General features: G+C 36.8%; 1 protein-coding gene across 2 annotated transcripts in view; it reads right to left on the bottom strand.

Annotated features, from left to right (window-relative positions):
• Positions 1-263: 263 nt before the first annotated feature.
• The window catches only part of LOC121369705, a 44,056-nt gene continuing 24,020 nt past the window's right edge, over positions 264-20,299 (bottom strand). For both annotated transcript variants that reach the window (XM_041494760.1, XM_041494768.1), the window contains exons 2-3: positions 16,082-17,003; positions 264-1,980 (exon numbers count right to left, since the gene is read on the bottom strand). In XM_041494760.1, the coding sequence (XP_041350694.1) occupies positions 569-1,980; positions 16,082-17,003 (2,334 nt within the window). In that variant the 3' untranslated portion in view covers positions 264-568. The remainder of the gene's footprint in view (positions 1,981-16,081; positions 17,004-20,299) is intronic.

Here is a 20,299-nt window from a genome sequence, read left to right as displayed (position 1 = left end):
GTCGATAATACGTTGTCAAGATCAAACTGGTTTTAACGAAAGACTCTAGTGCCGTATCCTCAACCGAACGTTCTTCGTACAGCACAAAAATTTCTTTTAATTTTTTTAGACGAACCCTACAATTTGAAATCGGCAAACGCACGTGTTAACTGAAACTGACAACAGGCTGTCGTTTGTGCTTTGCCGAGCTATGGCGGCACAGGCGACGAATCAAGCGTGTACTTTTGACGATCTCCGTTCATAGCGAACACACACGAGTTTTTTAAAAGTGCATTTGAGCTTGTATTTCATATTTGTACACGATGTTATAATATGGTAACCAGAGAATGTAACTTTAAGTATTTCACTTTGTTCACATAGAAAATGGTCTTTGAATGCTTAGGCGCGCCATTACACTGGACTGCACTGTACTATAAGGACACTTCTATACTAAGAGAGATCTTAAAAAAGAAATTGCATAGGAAATGACTATATGTTAGACACCAAAATAGCTTGAGTTCAAAATGTGTTGAGTTGTCGTTAACAGGAATTAACATTTCTTTCCTTTCCGTGACGAATAATTTCAACATTAACCTTTCTCTGCTTTTTCACGGTTTTTAGAAACCTTATATTCGTTCACGTCCATTATTGGAGCGATCGGTGGCAGCTGGTCTTTATACTTGTCTAACAATATCAGTGCGAGTTTCAACGCTTGCGAGCTTTTGTTCGTTATGAACGCATTATCGAGACCTCTGGTCCACGTGTTGTGGTAGGACGACAGCTTCTTGTACTTGTTGTCGATCAACACGTGCGGGATGTTCAACAGCATGCACAGGATGTGTCCGTGCAGGCGGTCCGTGACGACCACGCGACCTCGCTGCAGAAACACCAGTCCATTGTTCATGACGAGGAACGCGGTTTCCATGGACGACGAGCCCTTGGGCGTCGTCCAAGCCCACCAGTCGGATATATTGTAGGTGACGTTCTTTGGAAATACCATCCCCCCGGCCAGGTAACTGGGAGCCTCGCTGTCTTTTCGTTTTAGCCACAGTATGTCATACACGGGAGACATGAACCGGCGCACCGGGCCGATCTGGAAGGCCATGTCCGGTGCCAGCAGGAATTTAGTGCCGTTGTTCCAGTACTTGAGGGCGACCTCTAGCGACGTCCTGTCTCTCAGGACGATTGTCAGGTTCGGGTTGCAGCAGTAGATCTTCTTGCAGCGGGTAAAATGCGCACCGCTGTACTTGTTATCGCGAACGAACACGGTCTGAGGGAATACCACAATCTGGAACCCCTTGAATCTGGGAAACAGATTCTCTCTGAGGACGTCGTTGAAGGGATATCCTATCAGGTTCCCTCCGCCGTGAAACAGAATAACGAGCTCTTTGTTGGAGTACCCTTTACTCAGATTCTGCGCGTGAATTTGAAGCTTGGTGTCGGCGCACTCGAGACAGCTGCAGTAAAATACGACCTTGATTCCCAACCGTCGCAGTAAGTAGACCTCGCCCGTCGTAATGGCGGGGTCGCCTTTGTTTTCAAACGCTGCGATGTCGAAGAACATGGCGTACTTATACTGACCGATCAGGTCTGCAAGCAAGTTGAAGTGAACCCTTTGAGCCTCGCGTATTATCTCGTAGCTGGTTGGCAGCAGTGGCGCTAGAAGGTCGGTGTTGTGGCCATGATCCATGAGGCGCCATGTCAGGAACTGATTTATCTGACTCTTGTTTTGAGCCAAATAACTGGAATTTAGATCGGGCAATAGTTGCTGTTTGTCCATTAGCTTAAACGCATCTGCTCCGAATGACCTGTCTCTGAATTTGTCTGCTGTGTAGGGTGGATGGTGATCGAAATGATGGTTCTCTAGTCTTCTGAAGCTTCCACGAGGGGAACTGAAGCTTCCACGAGGGGAACCAAAGTTACCAACCACTCCAAGGACCGACACTGCTGAAATTATCAGTAGCCCCAATGCCTTTCGGTAGTTCAGTGATTTAGACGAATCTGAAAAATACAATATAAACAAATAGATTTATCCTGCAATCACTATATATATATATATATATATATATATATATATATATATATATATATTCATTCTAACCCACTACTATATATATATATATTGTCAGGATATGAAGACTAGATCAATTTCTATATTTTCGGTCACTGGCCACAAATATAGCTTTTTGAGACGGAATTACGTGCACTTTTAGTTATGATCAGCAAAAGATTGTTATATTGTTCAAAATTACTTATTCTTTTATATTTCCAGTTCAGAATTTTGATTTTTAAAAACGTTTTGCAGACAATCATTTATTTTCGTATACTTACCATTTGGCAATAGCCCAATATATATATTTTTTTAAATAATATATATATATATATATATATATATATATATATATATATATATGTCTATATCTATATATATATATATATATATATATATATATATATATATATATATATATATATATATATATATATTATTATTATACACGCACACACACACACACACACACACACATATATATATATATATATATATATATATGTATGTATTGTTATTTAAGAACTATTTTGTTTTGGTGTATACATATTGTAGGCGACAAGGCATTCAACACGTATGAACATACTACTCTAAAAAACGGTAAAGTTATGAAATAAAACGATTAATTTCATTTTTGTTTTCGTTCTATGTGGATTGCAGCCTGGATAAACAAAATAACTGGTTACTGTCTTAAGACATCAGCTTTATCCAACTCACGCCGAATGTCGAAAGCCATTATATCCTTCACAGGATAAAGTTGATGTCTTGAGTTAGTAACTAGTTATTTTCTATTTTACCAGCGCTGTCATAACACGCAAATATAAAATACTTTATTGTCGTAAGCTAAAGATGGATTTTAAAATGTTTTAACAATAACTCCTAGAAGATATAGGCAAACAAATACAAAATCTAAATCACCTCAAGCAAATCAAAATAAATAACAAACCTTCACCCCCTGACACACACACTCACTCACTCACTCTCTCTCTCTCTCTCTCTCTCTCTCTCTCTCTCTCTCTCTCTCTCTCTCTCTCTCTCACACACACACACACACACACTAATACGCGTACGTGCGCTTAGTCATATATGTGTATCTGCAAGCAGTCGTAAATTAATTGCTCTAGTGATGTCGTTAAACAAAACAAACTTTAGAACTTTGTTTGCAGTGTACAAGACCAGTCAGTTGTGGGTTAGAATCGATAACCAGAAGGCAGTAGAAGCTCAACGTGAAGGTGTTTGCATTGTTTTGCAACTGTACCGTACATAGATTCTTGAGGGGGAAAAAGGAAGAAAAAGAAAAAACAACTCTGCAGCTTGTACAATCGTGTGACGTCACAGGTATGGATTAATGGTGGTTAAAGGTGAAAAACATTTTATTTTAGACTGCCCTATTTATTATGTTGAAAGGCAACAACTATTTGATAAGTTAAACTCCTTTTCCGACTACTCTACTCTAAATACCAATTTACAATTTATATTTATTATGTCATACAATAATGGTACCGTTGAAATTCTTAACCATGTATTAAGTAATAGTTATATCATGGTTTTGTTTTTTTCTTATTTATTATCTTAAGCTTTATTTTACTCTGTGCAATCAAAATAGTGCAAGTTATTTTAGCCATGGTATAACTGAAACTGTGCGGGTAACTGAAGTTAACTGCACAGTTTTTAGGCCACGCCCCTGACAGTAGTGACATTCTAAACTGGTATTGCAGTTACACCACATGCGACATCAAAGAGAAAAACACCAAGTCATGGTACAACATTTGTTGACAGCTGTATTTCTAAACATAAAGTTCTTGTTCCAGCTATCAGTGAGGCAATAATTTAATTTAATTATTTCCCAGTACTTTAACCATTTATTTTTATAACAAACTTTATTTCTACAAATATAATACAAACTTTGTTTCACCGTCTGGCATGTACATTAATATTGTTATTATTATTAATTGTTATTTTTGTTATAGATGTATGTTTGTTTCGGGTTTTTTTTATGTTTGCTGACACCAGCTTGTTTGGTAATTTGCAATAAACTGAATTGAATTGAATTGAATTGGTGGTTCCTGAGTTAGTCCATGAGCCAGACCAAAAAATGGTATCATCTGAGGACACCAAACAAAACTGTAATAATTGTTTTAGTACACTCTAAGACAAAACAAAACTAATAATTGTTTTAGTACACTCTAAGACAAAACAAAACTGTAATAATTGTTTTAGTACACTCTAAGACAAAACAAAAATGCACGATGGACTTTTCAATAGGGTAGCTTTACGTAGTTGTCACACTTTTAATATTTATTTATCAAACAATCTGAGAAATCTGTGTTTTAGTGTTTACTAAGCACTTATAAACCTTGTAGTGCTGATTAAGGATCCGAGAGGTGTAAATTTGGTATTTTGAAATATTCAAGATGGCGTCTAAGATGGCTGTCAAAACAGACCTGGAAACATCTCCAGTACTTTATCAACTATGACGAAACTGTTTATGTTCGTGACGGTGTTTTAGGGGTCAGGAATTCAATTCTTGCATTCACTTTCTACAGATTTTTTTCCCCCCGAGAATTCAAGATGGCTAACAAAATGTCTGCAAAAACAAATAAAGGTGTTTTATGCATCATCTAAACGTTTTGAGGGTGTTCAATTCGTTAAAAAACTATTTACAAGTAAGTTATCTAAAATAATAAGTTGTATGCTGACCTCTATGTCTTAAGTGTGCACCAATCTACTTTTAAACTATCTAGAAGAAATTTTACATCATATAGACCAAGTCTATAATGTCAATATAGCTGTGTTACATGGCCAAGTCGCAATCAATAACTAATGTTTTGGTAAAGACTGTGGAATCAGGTTTTATAATTCCCATTTTCTGTCTTTTGATAATGAATACATACATACATACATTTGATTAACAATGACAGTTTATGTCAACAATCTCGTCAAACATCACGTTTTCTTGCCAAAATATTGTCATTACTAATATATGTATCTGGTTATTCCGTTATACATCTAATATTACCAACGAGTAATCATATCAAATATCAACAAAAGGGTTGCTTCCCAGCAAAAATTATTGATTTTCAATATACATCCCTCAATACATCTTAGGTGGCCTAACAATGCACAAACATAACATACATCACCGTGAACACCAACATTAATCGACGAAATTTGGTGAAAAAGCTGCGTTGAATCAAACGATTTCAGAGGGTGCATGGACGTGATCTAAAGCGTCGTTTGTTCAATGTCTGTTCCACCTAAATGTGGTCTTCCTGGTGACGTATCCTTATCAGCATCTAAGTCCCCAGTTATAATGGGTTTGAATGGTTCAGGCAGAATGTTGATAACTTACTTTTGCAACCCTTTATATTATAACAGCAGTATGACAGCCTGGAAGGACACAAGTCATCAGATGAGAAGGAACATGTTTCTCTGCTGTTTTCCCATTGCCCATTGCAGTTCCTATTAATAACTCTATCATTTGGACAAAAATCGGAAGACGAATCTCTGAAATTATGCAACTAGTTCGGTGCAACTTTTGAACAAAGCAATACCCTCTTTGAATGCTAAAATGTTAATGTAATGTTTAACAAAACAGTTACTATGTAATTTTCTGTAACTGACATGGGACAAATACTAAAAGCACAGCTTCAATCCTTTTGTCATTATTTGAATCCTGTTAATATATAGCTACTAACTAAAGGTCATTTGGTATTCGCTGATCATTTCTATGTATAACTGAAGCTGATTTGTATACTAGTAATTGCCATGGTTTGGTGAAAAATGTTGGCGTCACACGATTATACATTTTGTGAGATATATTGTCTTGGACAAGAATTTGCAATTATAAAGTATATGTCAATTATATAGAGATAGAAATGGGAATGATAAAACTGTAAGGGATGGCTGAAAGGTTCTCAGCCTAAATACGATGAATTACGTTGAAGGAGTTTGTAGGTAATTATTTTTCAACACAATCCCCTCCACCTTCTACACACTGCTGCCAATGATGCTCGAGTGCCTGGATCACACTAGTGTTGAAGGATTTCTTCTGGTGGATTCATAACTCGTCCACAGCAGAAATGATCTCCTCATCATTTCAATAGTGCTTACCAAACAGTTTTTTGTTCAAATGTGGGAAGAGGTAAAAATCTGGCAGTGCCAAATGTGGTGAATACGGATGATCATTAATAAGTTCAAAGCTTCAGTCATACATAGCAGCCATCAGGGGTGGAAAATGGTGAACTGTAAACAAAGAGGAAATCTAGAGGGGTCCGGGAAATTCTTGAAATCCTAGGGTTAAAATCTGTGCCATCTGACACATTTTGGAGGCAAAAATAATTAACATGCGAGGGAACGCAATGTTCCATGAGAGGAAAACCGCGGATCTGAGGAGAATTCCCACCCCTGAGCCATAGCATAGGTATCTTGGGACAAAGCTTGTAACCTTTGTCACACTCCATTTATTCCTTAACTTTCTCATGAGAAATGCCTACTGTACCGACGGTGTGGCGTGTGGTGTGTTGTCGATCATCCCTTAGTAGTGGCAGTTGGATATTTTCCTGGTCTTGGATCATTTTCGACACTCTTCTCTTGAACTCAGTTGCCCACCTCTTATCTGTTAACAATGCCAAAGGAAGGATCGTCATCCCTTAATGTTGACACCAATGCCGCATGGCTGGCTGCTGGAGTTAGCCCTTCAGTTGGAGATCTTGATGACTACGCAGAAGCAAAGTTTGTCCATTTTCATCAACAGATAATACTTAGTAACGTTGATGACTGTATGGTTATGCTATAAGATTGTGGTTTGGTTCAAATGTAGCCTATGAGCATAAAACGTATACAACTTAATACATGCAAACTGTTATGGATGTACAATACTTCATTCGTAGTTAATCTCAGAACCTTTCAGCCACCCTTCGTATAACCACTATTCACTGGTGATGTGCGTGCATATGCCCATTTATCACAAAACGGATGGCATTGTGAACTGTTTGATCCGTGTCAAGAAACTTTATATGTAGATTGTTTGGGAAAAGGATTGGTTTAGCCTTAAAACTTAACAGTTGGTTTCAAAATGATTGTTTTAGGTGATGCTAAACATATAAAGTGGTAATATGTTTTTGATTTTTTTTTGAAGCCATTTCGGAATCTTGAATTCATGCAATGATAAATTTTATTTGTATTACAAAGTGAATGCGAGAACTGAAATGCTTGCCATATAAATAATACCCTGTATTTGAAGTATAAATTATAATTCTTTGGGGAATATATGTAACATGCAAGATATGATCACATCTTACTCTTGGTGGCAATTTTCATGTCCATCTTTGATTAAAATGATGATGCAATATATCAGTTAGCAAGAGATCATTATAAATGAATTCCTTGGCCCATAAAAGTCATTCATTAACATAAAAATATCTTCCCAGTTGATGTAAAATGCGATAAATTACGATTTCCTTGTTATATATTACAATTATGTTATACATCGGCGGCCATCTCAGATTACAATGACGTGGCAATGCCTTAATTAGCTGGGATTAGTTCAAACTGAATTTCTGATGAATGTTGACAAGCGCATTTCATTTTGTGTGATTAAAATTATCTATATAATGATTAATACAGAGAAATTTTATAACATTTTCTGAATATTACCAGCTCTTTATTAAAACTCAGTTTCTGACTTTAAGCTACCCTACAGAAAAGTCCATCATGCTGTTTTGAGATCCAGATACATACCCCTATAAAAAATAAAAATAAACATAGTTAAGTTGGTGCCCTCGGATGGTACGAATTGGTAAAATTTGTGGTCTCTGCTCATGGACTAGATGTCCTAATGTATGTCGAAGCGCAAGGATGTCTCGAAGCTATGGTTTGACGCACACGACTATTTTGATGATATCGGTTTTCAAGCGCGTCGTTAACTGATTATTCAGACGAGTGTGTGGGCTAATTCACGGACGCCTGGTTTGTTATAGTGTGTGATCAATAGTTTATTTCAACAGGTTTTGTTTCAATGGTATATTGATTTCTGAGTGTAGGCAATCATCCCATGAACAACAGTGTACATAATAATATCAATTGTTTATTGAACTAGAGCTTTAAAGTAAAGTTTGTTTTATTTAACGACGCCACTAGAACACACTGATTTTTTTATCTTATCATCGGCTATTGGACATCAAACATATGGTCATAGGCAGCAAGGGATCTTTTATTTGCGCTTCCCACAGGCAGGATAGCACAATCCATGGCCTTTGTTGAACCAGTTATGGATCACTGGTCGGTGCAAGTGGTTTACACCTACCCATTGAGCCTTGCGGAGCACTCACTCAGGGCTTAGTCAGTATCTGGATTAAAAATCCCATGCCTCGACTGGGATCCGAACCCAGTACCTACCAGCCTGTAGACCGATGGCCCTAACCACGACGCCACCGAGGCCGGTTAACTAGAGCTTTACTACTCATCGATATATATATATATATATATATATATATATATACACACAGGGCTCGAACTTAAGAATTTATCACCCACGGCAATTAAAAAAAATTGAGTATTTTGAGTATGCCGTCGCTGGAATTTTTGTTAAACTGACATTTGCAGCAAATAAACTTATCTGAAAGGTTATTTTTCTGTATGTACATGTTGTCAAATTTCTTCAATATATGTCAATAAACAAGAATTTATTATAAATGGAATCATGGGCTAATAGTATAAGCTAACATTTAACGGAACCTGGTGTTTCTGTGACAAAGTTGCTCAAGTTTTCGGTGAATATGACATGAAAATTGTTCTATGGATGACATTAAATTGTACCTACATGTATATATAATGTTCTTGCTGGGTGAAAATTAAAGGAGACTTAGGAGGATGGTCGCGCAGCCCCCACCCCATCCCACCATTAAACAAAGAAGAAGAAAAAATCAAACTAAAACAAAAGAAGAAAAAAAAAAAACGTTTCGTTACCGTATATCGTTGTGTGTTGGTTGATATTATTATTTTAATAAAGATTTTAAGATATGTGAAAAATAATAAAGATACTTTTTTTTTTTTAAGCGATCCCCTACCTTGGGATAATATTTTTCTGGGTTTTTTTTTTTAATTTCCATCTTCATCGAGTGATTCGATCGCATTGATATTGCCAGCTGATAAAAAGTAGTTTCGTTTTTGTAAAGGCAGTGTATATATTATTTGGCACCCAAGATAAAATATTTTAATAATGAACACTACCACTAACCCCCCCCCCCCCCCCCCTTTTTTTAAAAATAAACGTTTCTAATATTTTATAAGGAATTGCTGAATAAACAAATGACAGTAAGAAAAAATCATCAGTTACGACCATTTAAATCTACAAATGAGGTTAAAATATCAGACATGAGTTAGTGGACACAAAAGACAGAATGACCGTTCTGATCACGTGACAAAGTTGGCGCCAAATAGGCGGGGGTTTTTTCAGTCGGAGATTGCCGAAACAATAAAAATAAAATAGTGTTAAATTACGTTACGGTAACTGCCGTAAGCTACTGAAGTTTTTCGTCAGTTGCGCGCTTATGTTTCCTTTGATGTCCAGTGTGCAGACTGATCGATGTTTTTCAGTGTGAAAAAAAACAAAAATGCATCGGAGCTGGGTGCTGTAAATTATAACAGGATACCGAAAAATAAAGAGGGGCGCAGAAACAACAAATTGGGCTGCCAAACGTGAAAAGGGGCGGCATAACATGAAAGCGAGGAGGCAAAATGCAGTGAGAACGTATATTATACAACAACACATGGTACGCACATGACTAAATATAGTTTCAGTGTCCTACGCTCGGTTTTATAACTTACTCTTCTTTGGCTAGTGGACAAAAAAATTGTACTCGCCAAGCTTAAAATGTTACTAGCCACACTACTCTTTTTGTATCTTTTATGCATGTGTTGTAACCATCATAACATTATACATGACTTATGCTTCTGGATTAAATAAATAGCTTAAAACAGTGAAATTGTTTAGTTTTCACTCAATCATGAATTTGAAATGAGGACCATTTCAGAATTGATCGCATGAGGGAGGTGAGACTGTAATTATAATTCTTTTTTTTTTCTCGTACGTATCCTACCGATTAACTAAAATATTGTTTTGTGGGTGGTGGGTATACAAAAAAAACCCTGTCTCCCCTCATTTGATTTATACCAGCAACATGCTTGCTAATTTTTCTACAATAGGTATAGTGCATTGTGTCAGTATTATTGTCATGCTGAAGCCACGGAAACTGAAAGCGAAGTTTCATTACATTTTCTACATTTTTCTGCTGGCTCTGTTTCGGTTTTAGCTGCAGATTTCTCAGATTGGCCTTAATTCATTTGACTTTTCAGTACTTGTTTCACTTGTTTCGTCTTCTTGATTAGCGTTTGAAGTTTTAGATTTTCGTTTTCCTAAAGAATTTTGCCGCTTTGAAAGTTTTCACCGTGCTTCTACATGGTGGGCGGAAACAGCACATACATCTACACAGCAAGACCCCCCCCCCCCCCCCCCCCTAACTGGGGCTGCATTCGATCAAACGCAACACTTGTGTCCGTTCAATAATTACATAATGGAAACTTTTGCAGGTTTATTTTTTACACTGTTCCACATAACATTTTGTAACGTTAAGACCACCATCCCTTCTAAAATTATGTAAGACTTTGTCACCCCCTCTACTTTTCACTGCCACAGTTATGCAATTTAACCAACATTATTCGGTTTGCATTTTTTTTTTTTTTGAATTTATTATTTTAAATAAATAATTGATTAAAAAATCATCTAATAGAAAATATGGCCATGTATGGTTGCCGGTATTTAGTTTATGCTTTTAAAAAAATCACTTTGTTTTAAAGACGTTGTCGGTAAGTAAATTTTGACCAACAAACCCTCCCCTCCCCATAACGTTCGTAACGCATCGCATGGTGCATCAAAGAGCGTCACGTAACTGTCGAAATGCTCATTTTGTAATGCATTGTTTAATAATCAGTCTCCATTTTGCACGTTTGATTACAATGTGTATAGTATGAACAGTGAGTGAGCAACATTTACTTGATTTTGTACTCATGTTATTCAATCGAATGCAACCACCAGTAATGTACCATAGTGAATCGGTTATGTATAGTACAATACAGTATTCGGAACTTCTTTATTACATACATGATCCAGAAATCGATATCAATTGACATATTCCAAATGGTTGTCTGCATTAAAATAACACACTAATCGAAATATCTGGATTGTTTTCGCAAGTATCTGGATTGTTTTCGCCAAATCACTAAAATCAGCGATGAGTTCCGAACGGTACCGAAAATTAATACAGAATTCACAGTGATCAATCGGACAACTTCGTAAATAACGAAGTGTTCCGACTGCACAATGATGTCAACAAATTTCATTTGTTTTCGATGTTAGGACTGAACGCACGTGGCAAATAATTTAATACTTAGACGTTTTTGGAGTCAGTCGCCAGATGGCGATAATAATAAATTCAATCAGTCGCCACGCCAACATTTTGGTCGCATTGGCGACCATTTTGGTCGCAGCGTAGAACACTGAGTTCCATTGCATGGTACTAACTAAACGCCCATTAACTCCAACCAGCACTCAAACATCCGTGTTAAATACTGGCAGATAATGTTCATACACGTGTATACAGTTTGCCGTCGGTCAGGAGCTTTACCGACGGCAGTAATTTTTATCCGACGGCACAAAAATACCATCGGTGACGCGCCCAACTGACGGCAGTTTATATGTCACCGACGGCAATTGCCTTCGTTAAGTTCGAGCCCTGTATATATATATATATAACACATACCTTACATACAATGAAGGCAGCAGGAAATGTTTTATTTAACGACGCATTCAACACAATGTTTTTACGGTTATATGGCGTCAGGCATATGGTTAAGGACCACACAGATATTGAGAGAGGAAACCCGCTATCGCCACTTCATTGGCTACTCTTTTCGATTAGCAGCAAGGGATCTTTTATATGCACCATTCCACACCAAAAAGGTAGTACATACCACAGCCTTTGGTATGCCAGTCGTGGTGCACTGGCTGGAACGAGTACATACAATGACTGCACAATATAGGAGAATACAATATAAAAAGGCACATATAAATGCATACATATATGCATATACATTGAGTGTTTCTGCCTCAACTTTATTCCGATTACAATAAATACAAGTTGTTTCTATATTTCTATACCTTCCCGTTTCTACAGCCAAAACGTGTGCTGATAATCTTAATTTAGTTAACAATATGCGCTTTTGTTTAGGAATATATATATATATATATATTTTGTAAATAATACTGTAAACACAAGTTGTCAACAACATGCTTATATAAAATACACTTTGGTGAAGAATTTAATAAACTAAATAAATTCTACTTCGCCTGATAAAAAATACGGGTTTTAATTAATGGCAAAAACTATTTTCCACATGTAAATAGTTGACTTTCCCACAAATCGCCGAAACCTAATAGCATAATTATATATTTTTTAAAAAGGTTAGCCAATTAAACTTTTGAACTTAATTTCCCTCTCAAAGATCTAACAGTACTTTGTATGTTTCTTTAAGAATACAGTTGTTTATTGTAAGTAATTTAAACCAGTATTTTACCATGCGAAACAGACGTATATATTCCACAGGAATTCTTGCAAGTTCAAAGTATACCATTATAATACAAGTAGATTTCGTCACGCCTAATAACCTTTTACAAAATTCTAAATGCAACCTTTGGACCTAACTACCTTTATAATAAAAACCCCATACATCACATGTGTAACATAAGATACTGCTGACACGTATCGAATAAATCTAACATTGTTTTACAATTCACACTCGAAGTCTTACACCTAGAATATGGAGCAAATAAGGCTTTACGGCCTTGATCTAACTAAACTTATTGTTATATCGAAAAATTATTCCTAAATAGCAAACTTGATCTTTAACCGTAATATAACTATTATTCAGTTTCCATTTGGTGGCATACAGATATAAATTATCCAACAGATTTTGTAAACCTTCCAGTTTCAGAGAATAAAACTAAATCATCTGCCTACATAAAAAAGCACAAAGAGTTCACCAAACTGATACTCAACAGCACCATTAGCTATAAAACTGATTTCAAAATCGTTAAATCAGATGGAAAACATCAGAGGGGATAAAATTTCACCTTGCATCAATCCAATTTTTTTTTTTTTAAAGTTTGAACATTTACCATTTAGTGCAACACATGATTTAACATGATTGTACATAGATTGAATTACCGTTAAAGGCATACTGTCACGGATTTACGGAACTTATTTCTAAAAATGGATAATAAATAAAATTTGCATTAATTGTTGGAAACCAAATCTAGCTATCGCATCGCCTTAACTGAACCATGATGGAGTGAAATCCATGTCAACCCTCTCTGCAGTTTTAGTTTTTTTAATTATGGACCATTGCCATAATTCAGTTAGTTTTACAATATATCACTAATAAATGGAGTATGGTGGTTATGAAGATGGTTGAATAAAGTACATTTAGGGACAAATCAAATAATTTTTGTTCAGGTAATACTTTGTTAGACCATTAAATAGGTCAGTGATCTGTGACAATATGCCTTTAAGAGCTTCCCTCTTATACCTAATTTTGATAATTTATACCATAAACTTAATCAGTCAACAAAATCAAAAGCTTTACGAAAGTCAACGATTTTACTGGATAATGTCTTGGTAATAATAGCATGAAATGCAGATAATGCATCAGTAGTACTGACACCCCGACGAAAACCGAACGGGGCATCAGTTATTACATCATTATTGTTACATACATTTATCAAACGTCTTTTTAATATTGGAACACAACTTATTAAACTAATTTCTCTAAAATTATTTGGGTCACTGCAGTCTCCTTTTTTATGAACTGGAACTATAATGGCAGAAGACCAAGTCTCAGTAAACTAACCGTAATTTAAAATATTATTAAACATATTAACTAATAGAGGAGCTAGTTGTTCCCTACCTCCATTAAGACATTCGTTAAATATTCCTTCAGATCCGTGGACTTTGCCATTTTTAACATTGTGGATTGCATCTAAAATGTCCTGCTCTGTAATCATACTATCAAGCTCCTCATAAATAGTATCTTCTTTGTTATTAGACATTAACTGATACTGTCATAATTACTATTCATATCTTTAAAATGAGTATACCACTTACCCAGAGTAAGTATAGAATTTGTATTCTTCATTTTCCCGCCAAACTTACTATAAGAATATTTAGGGTTACGCTTCTTTAAATATTCCAACATACTGCCTTCATTTTGTTTATACTCACGTTTTAATTTTCGTTCCAATATCTTATATGCTTTCTTTTTGTTTGTAAATGTGCATGATTTTCAAAACTTTTAGCACAATTCAACTGTGCAAGCGCAAACAAGTAGTTTCGCCGTAACTGTTTCAGATTATCATCAAACCGAGGCTTGTCATCAGTATCTCTGTATAGCGTTTAACTTTGATTCCCTTATTTATAACTTACTGTGTGTGTTTTTTGTTTTGTTTTTGTTTTTTGTTTTTTTAGTTTGTGTTTTTTTTATTATTTTTTTTATTTTGTGTTTTTTTTTTTTTTTTTGTTTTTTTTTTGTTTGTTGTTGTGTTTTTTTTTTTTTTTTGGGTTTTTTTTTTTGGGGGGGGGGGGGGGGGGGAGGGACAGCCCTCCCTGCTCCGCCGTGCCTGCCGGTACGCAAGCGCAAACATTTTAAACCGTATCCGGAAAGAAAATAACAGGCGACTTTCTGCGTTCTGTGCTTAATGACATGTGGTATCTATCCTCTATAGACGTGACAGTCGCACACTCGTAAATGAGATAGTAAGTGCAAAACACTTAAAATGCAATAGGTGTTTTACAAACAAATAGATGAAGCATGAAACAAACGCAGAAACATACAAACAGACGAATGAATAAATAAATAAAAAGGTAGGGAAATTCCCACAACAGGAAATTTAAATTTTAATTTCCCTAAGGTATGTTTCATTTCAGATATTTCTACATCAATGGTAGCAGCATAACTTGAATGAAAATAGAAGGTAAAAATAAAAGAACAAATCTAACGAAAACGACATTTTGTTTAAACAGAATTATGTTTAATAGCAATAATCGATATATAAATATTTCAGCACGTAACCAGACCCCATCTAATAAAATCATTGCTAGCACTTGACTAAAACGCCATCATGAATGTTATCGCACATTAAATATTGTGCGGAATCGTATGCGAACCACTACGTGATGCCGTTGATAAAAAACCCCACCCGAAAACGACCGCATGCGCATTCCATGTTGTGCACGCAAGTAAACACTACAATTTAATGTATTTGAGCGATTTGTTTTGTACGGACCGCATCATGGAGTACCCGGATACGTGTGCTTGTAAACCTAGCTAGCTTTAGGAATGTATTCGCAAGTCAGTGTAAACTGTACACAGAAACGTAAAGCGCAACTTTTTAAAATGAACATTCCTTTCCTTTTCTAAGATTATGACGTAAAGGTACTTCCTGAAATCTCATTTCATTTAAAGCCATGGTATGTGCTTCCCTGTCTTTGGGAAAGTGCATATAAAGGAGCCCTTCCTGCATTAGGCAAAATGTAGCGGGTTTCCTTTGATGACTACGTGTCAGAATTACCAAATGTTTCACATCTAATAGCCGACGATTAATTAATCAATGTGCTCTAGTGATGTCGTTAAACAAACAAACTTTAACTTTCGTATCTCGGTTAGGTGGGCTGGATAGGTGGGATCCAGCCCACCCGAGTCATCCATGAGTAATAGTTTAAGATAGCACAACTCTTTCCAAAGGATTTACCGAGACTTGCAACAAAATGAAAATAAGTTTTAGGTGTTACATTAGTCACTTGTCATCGGGCATATGCAGTAAACATAATTACTTGCCTGACATGAAAATTCCACTTGGCACGGGCGTCGGACGATGGGATTGCTGATCCCCTGGTCCTCGACCATATAAGCATTCATTTAGTATACACAATGTCTTACCTGTGACTGCCTTGTTGTGCATTTTCATATCGGAAGCAATCTTCCCTTTCACATATATCATAAGTCCCAGCGTGCAGACGATCAAACCTGCGAAGTTCCAGGTAGCTGCATGTCGTTGTCCAAACAGGTACAACAGAAGGACGACCACGACCCTCTTCATGATGTTGCTCACGGCGTGGCTAACCACGGTCATGTACCGAAGGACCACGTTCGTAGACACGTACGAGTACACGACGTGAAACAAGCTGGACGTCAGCAACATTGCTATAATGGGCGTCGTAAATTTCGGCAGACTTCCTCTAAGTTCCAACACGTACACCGCTGCAGTGAATGCTACAACGCACCCGGCCACACCCAAGACTTGCCCGGCGGGCCGAAGTCGAATCTCGCTGCCGCATTCCTTCTGACCCAGCTTCATGGACACGTTCCTGATGGCGAGGATGACGTTGGACGCGACCGCCAGCAGCACGCCCGCGGAGATGGACGACACCGCCAGCGGGTTCCCGGCGAAGATGACGGACCCGGAGACGATGAGGGGCAGACTGACGAGGGTGGACGTGGAGAGGGGGACGGAGAGGACAAGGCGTTGCAGCACGGCGCTGGTGATGGGCTCCATTAGCTTGATGGCAAGAGTCGAGGAGGCGCTCATCAACGCCATGCTGCAGTTCGTGCAAAACGTGGCGATGACGTGCGACAGCGCGATGACGCAGAACAGTTTGTTCCTCCGCTGCTGGACGTCCACTAGTGAGACGCACGTCGCGGCCTGGGCCAGGGTCAGGATCACGGAGAGGAAGATGCTGTGCTGGGGCAGGTACGTCAGCCCCGTGCGGAGAAAGACTTTGGCGCACTGGTGGCACACGAATGACGTCACTGTCCACAGACAGAAGATAGCCAATCGTCGTATGACGTGTGTGCGGGATAGCTGTAAGATAAATAAGCATGCGTGAAGAACGTAAATATATCATTAACATGGTCATAACTTGATGTGTGTGGGATAGATGCAAGATAAATAAGCATACGCGAAGAACGTAAATATATCATTAACATGGTCATAACTTGATGTGTGTGGGATAGATGCAAGATAAATAAGCATACGTAAATATATCATTAACATGGTCATAACTTGATGTGTATGGGATAGATGCAAGATAAATAAGCATACGTGAAGAACGTAAATATATCATTAACATGGTCATAACTTGACGTGTGTAAGGTAGCTGCAAGATAGATAAACATATGCGAAGGACGTAAATATATCATTAACATGGTCATAACTTGACGTGTTTGGGATAGCTGCAAGATAAATAAACATACGTGAAGGACGTAAATGTATCATTAACATGGTCATAACTTGATGTGTGTAGGATAACTGCAAGATAAATAAATATACGTGAAGGGCGTAAATATATCATTTACATGGTTATAATTTGTGGTTTTTGGGATATCTGCAAGATAAATAAACACACGTGAAGGACATAAATATATCGTTAACATGGTCATAATTTGACGTGTGTAAGGTAGCTGCAAGATAAATGAACATACGTAAAAGACGAAAATATATCGTTAATATTGTCACAAAGTGACGTGTGTAGGATAGCTGCAAGATAAATAAATATACGTGAAAGACGTACATATATCGTTAACATGGTCATAACTGAAAGCCACATTTTTGAAAAAGAGCTCTTTCCCCCCGCAGGCAATATCATACAATGTTGCAAGAGAACCAATAATTTGTACGAGCGATTGTAATATAAATATATATATCTAATGATATGAATAATAATCGTATGTCACGAGTCGGTATCCAACATGAATAATAATCGTATGTCACGAGTCGGTATCCAACATGAATAATAATCGTATGTCACGAGTCAGTATCCAACAGTAACAAAACACCAACTTACTGAGTCCTTTCCTACACATTTAGTTACATAATTGCCTCCCAGTATTAGTACTCATTCAGTCATTGCATTAATTGTGTTAGAATGTCACCCATAAGCGTACGAGAGAGAGGGGGCAGTCCTTGAGAAAATCCTTAAATTCGAGCAAAAATAATAGAGAAATTCGGGAACAATTAGCTGGACTGGACACTTTTCACCATGTAATTTCATTATTCTACCCAAAATATTAGTTGTAACCCATGTAAAAATGCGTGGCAATTCGTTTGCAACCCCTATATAGCTGTGTGGCATTAATGAATAAACATTATAATCCAGATTCGGGCACTTTTGTTTAATTCGGGCAAAACTCAACCTCGACCCCCCCCCCCCCCCCCCCCCCCCCAACCCCACTCATACAAAAATGGGAACCCGTACGCCTATGATGTCACCCGCACTTTATATCAAATACAACTCTTTCCATATGAATTCCATGTTTTGTATATACAAAGAAATCACACCATTGCTTATTGCAAATTTCCATTTCACACTAACTCTGTGTGTAATAACAATAGCCTGATCGGAGTTGCATGTTTTCACCATGTTTATGCAAGTATGTCAAGTTACCTGGTGATATCTTTGTGTGGGCAACACTGATTGGGCACTTTATTTCAAGAAGACCTAAACCACACCAATCACACTGAACGATTCCATCAGGACTTGCAGCCGGATAACCTTTCAGTTTGTGAACATGCAATCTAGTTTTAAATCTTTTAAAATGTCGGTGGATTTTAGTGGTAATCTATGTATATTTTTGTCTTGCTGGAGATTCCGTTGCCCTACCATATTTCAGTTATTAAATATCATCTACCTGTTTGGCAAACGACTGAAACAAATTTGGCTTTTTTTCTTTAAGAAGTTCATTGCAACTGAACTCCTAACTCGCAACATTAAGGCAATCACATTTTACATTTACATTTAGCACTGGTAACATTTGATACAATGTATATAATAGTACCACCATTACCATTATTCAACTGCTAATATTTGATACATAGAGGATTCGTCACAAGTATTTTTTAATATGGAAAATATCAACCGAGTCTATGTTAATCGGTATTTGTCGAGGCTCTGGCGAGACAAATACCGATTAACTAGACGAGGTTCGTACATTTGAACATTTCTGACGTCGTTAACTTTTGCATGGGGAAAGTAAACAAATGTCTGTCATATTCACAGAAATGTTTGTAAAAATACAGTTAAACGAGCAAAGAAAGCAAGATTGAACTTAAACCACTCATAAACACAGCACATTTCTTAATACCTTTTTTCTATGATTTTTTCAAAGGCTGTAATTGGAAAAAAAACACAAAAACAAACTTAATTTTAAAAACTATTTTGTGTTTTCTCATCTGTACTGGTATCTGGTTATTGAAGTCACATGCTGGTAAAATGCTTTACAGATACTTGCCAAAAATATATGGTCCGTGTATGTTTTAACATGCATATCGTTCTGGATATCTGTTTATATGTTTATTAAAACTCAGAATGCAGATTATATTTTTTAACCAAACAATTTTACCAATTCAACCATTCATTTGCTCAACTTGAATACGATTGCAAGACATTAAAATTGTTATATTGGTTTTCCTAAAATGTTGTCTGTTAACATTGGTTCTCGAGGACTCCATTTTGTAAAACATGTTTTGTCGAATACGTATGCTCACCGAAACTGGTTCACCCATGATTCAAATTACTTATTTCTGAGTTGATTGTTTTCTAAAAAAACCAAAAAACAAAACAAAAAACAAAAAAAACCCACACGAAACAAACAAAAAAATCCAAACTTTTTTGTAGGAGGATGGGACGAACTATAGTATCGTACTGTCATACAATTTCGATCGATGTATGTTTTCGATATGTTGTTTGTAACTACATGTCTCGCGAGATTATGCGAGATATTACGTCACTATCAGCATAAACAGAAACAATGGAGTGCCTTTTTGCTCAGTATTGAAATTGCTTTATGTAAAGCTAGCTACTACCAACGTTATGTTTTAACTATAATACCATAAGTATTGTGCATGTTATCAGTTTTTGCTAATGCAATAATTTGGTACTAATGAAATGCCAAACGAAGCGAAATCCAGGTATCAGAAATCTCTGCAACGTTAATATCGTCTGCTACACCGACATCCGACTTGTCAAAGTTAAGTGATATACCACGTGATCATTACACTGAACAATAAAATTTATGAAAGGCTGGCTGGGTTATAATCTGATTAAAATTACCTCTACTCGTCTATCAGTAGATCTAACAGCACTGCGTGGACTCCCATGT

This window comes from Gigantopelta aegis, chromosome 1 (assembly GCF_016097555.1).
Source record: "Gigantopelta aegis isolate Gae_Host chromosome 1, Gae_host_genome, whole genome shotgun sequence".
In the NCBI taxonomy this organism is placed as follows: domain Eukaryota; kingdom Metazoa; phylum Mollusca; class Gastropoda; order Neomphalida; family Peltospiridae; genus Gigantopelta; species Gigantopelta aegis.
The sequence above is the reverse complement of the archived record's forward strand: the minus strand, read 5'-3'. Positions and strand labels throughout refer to the sequence as shown.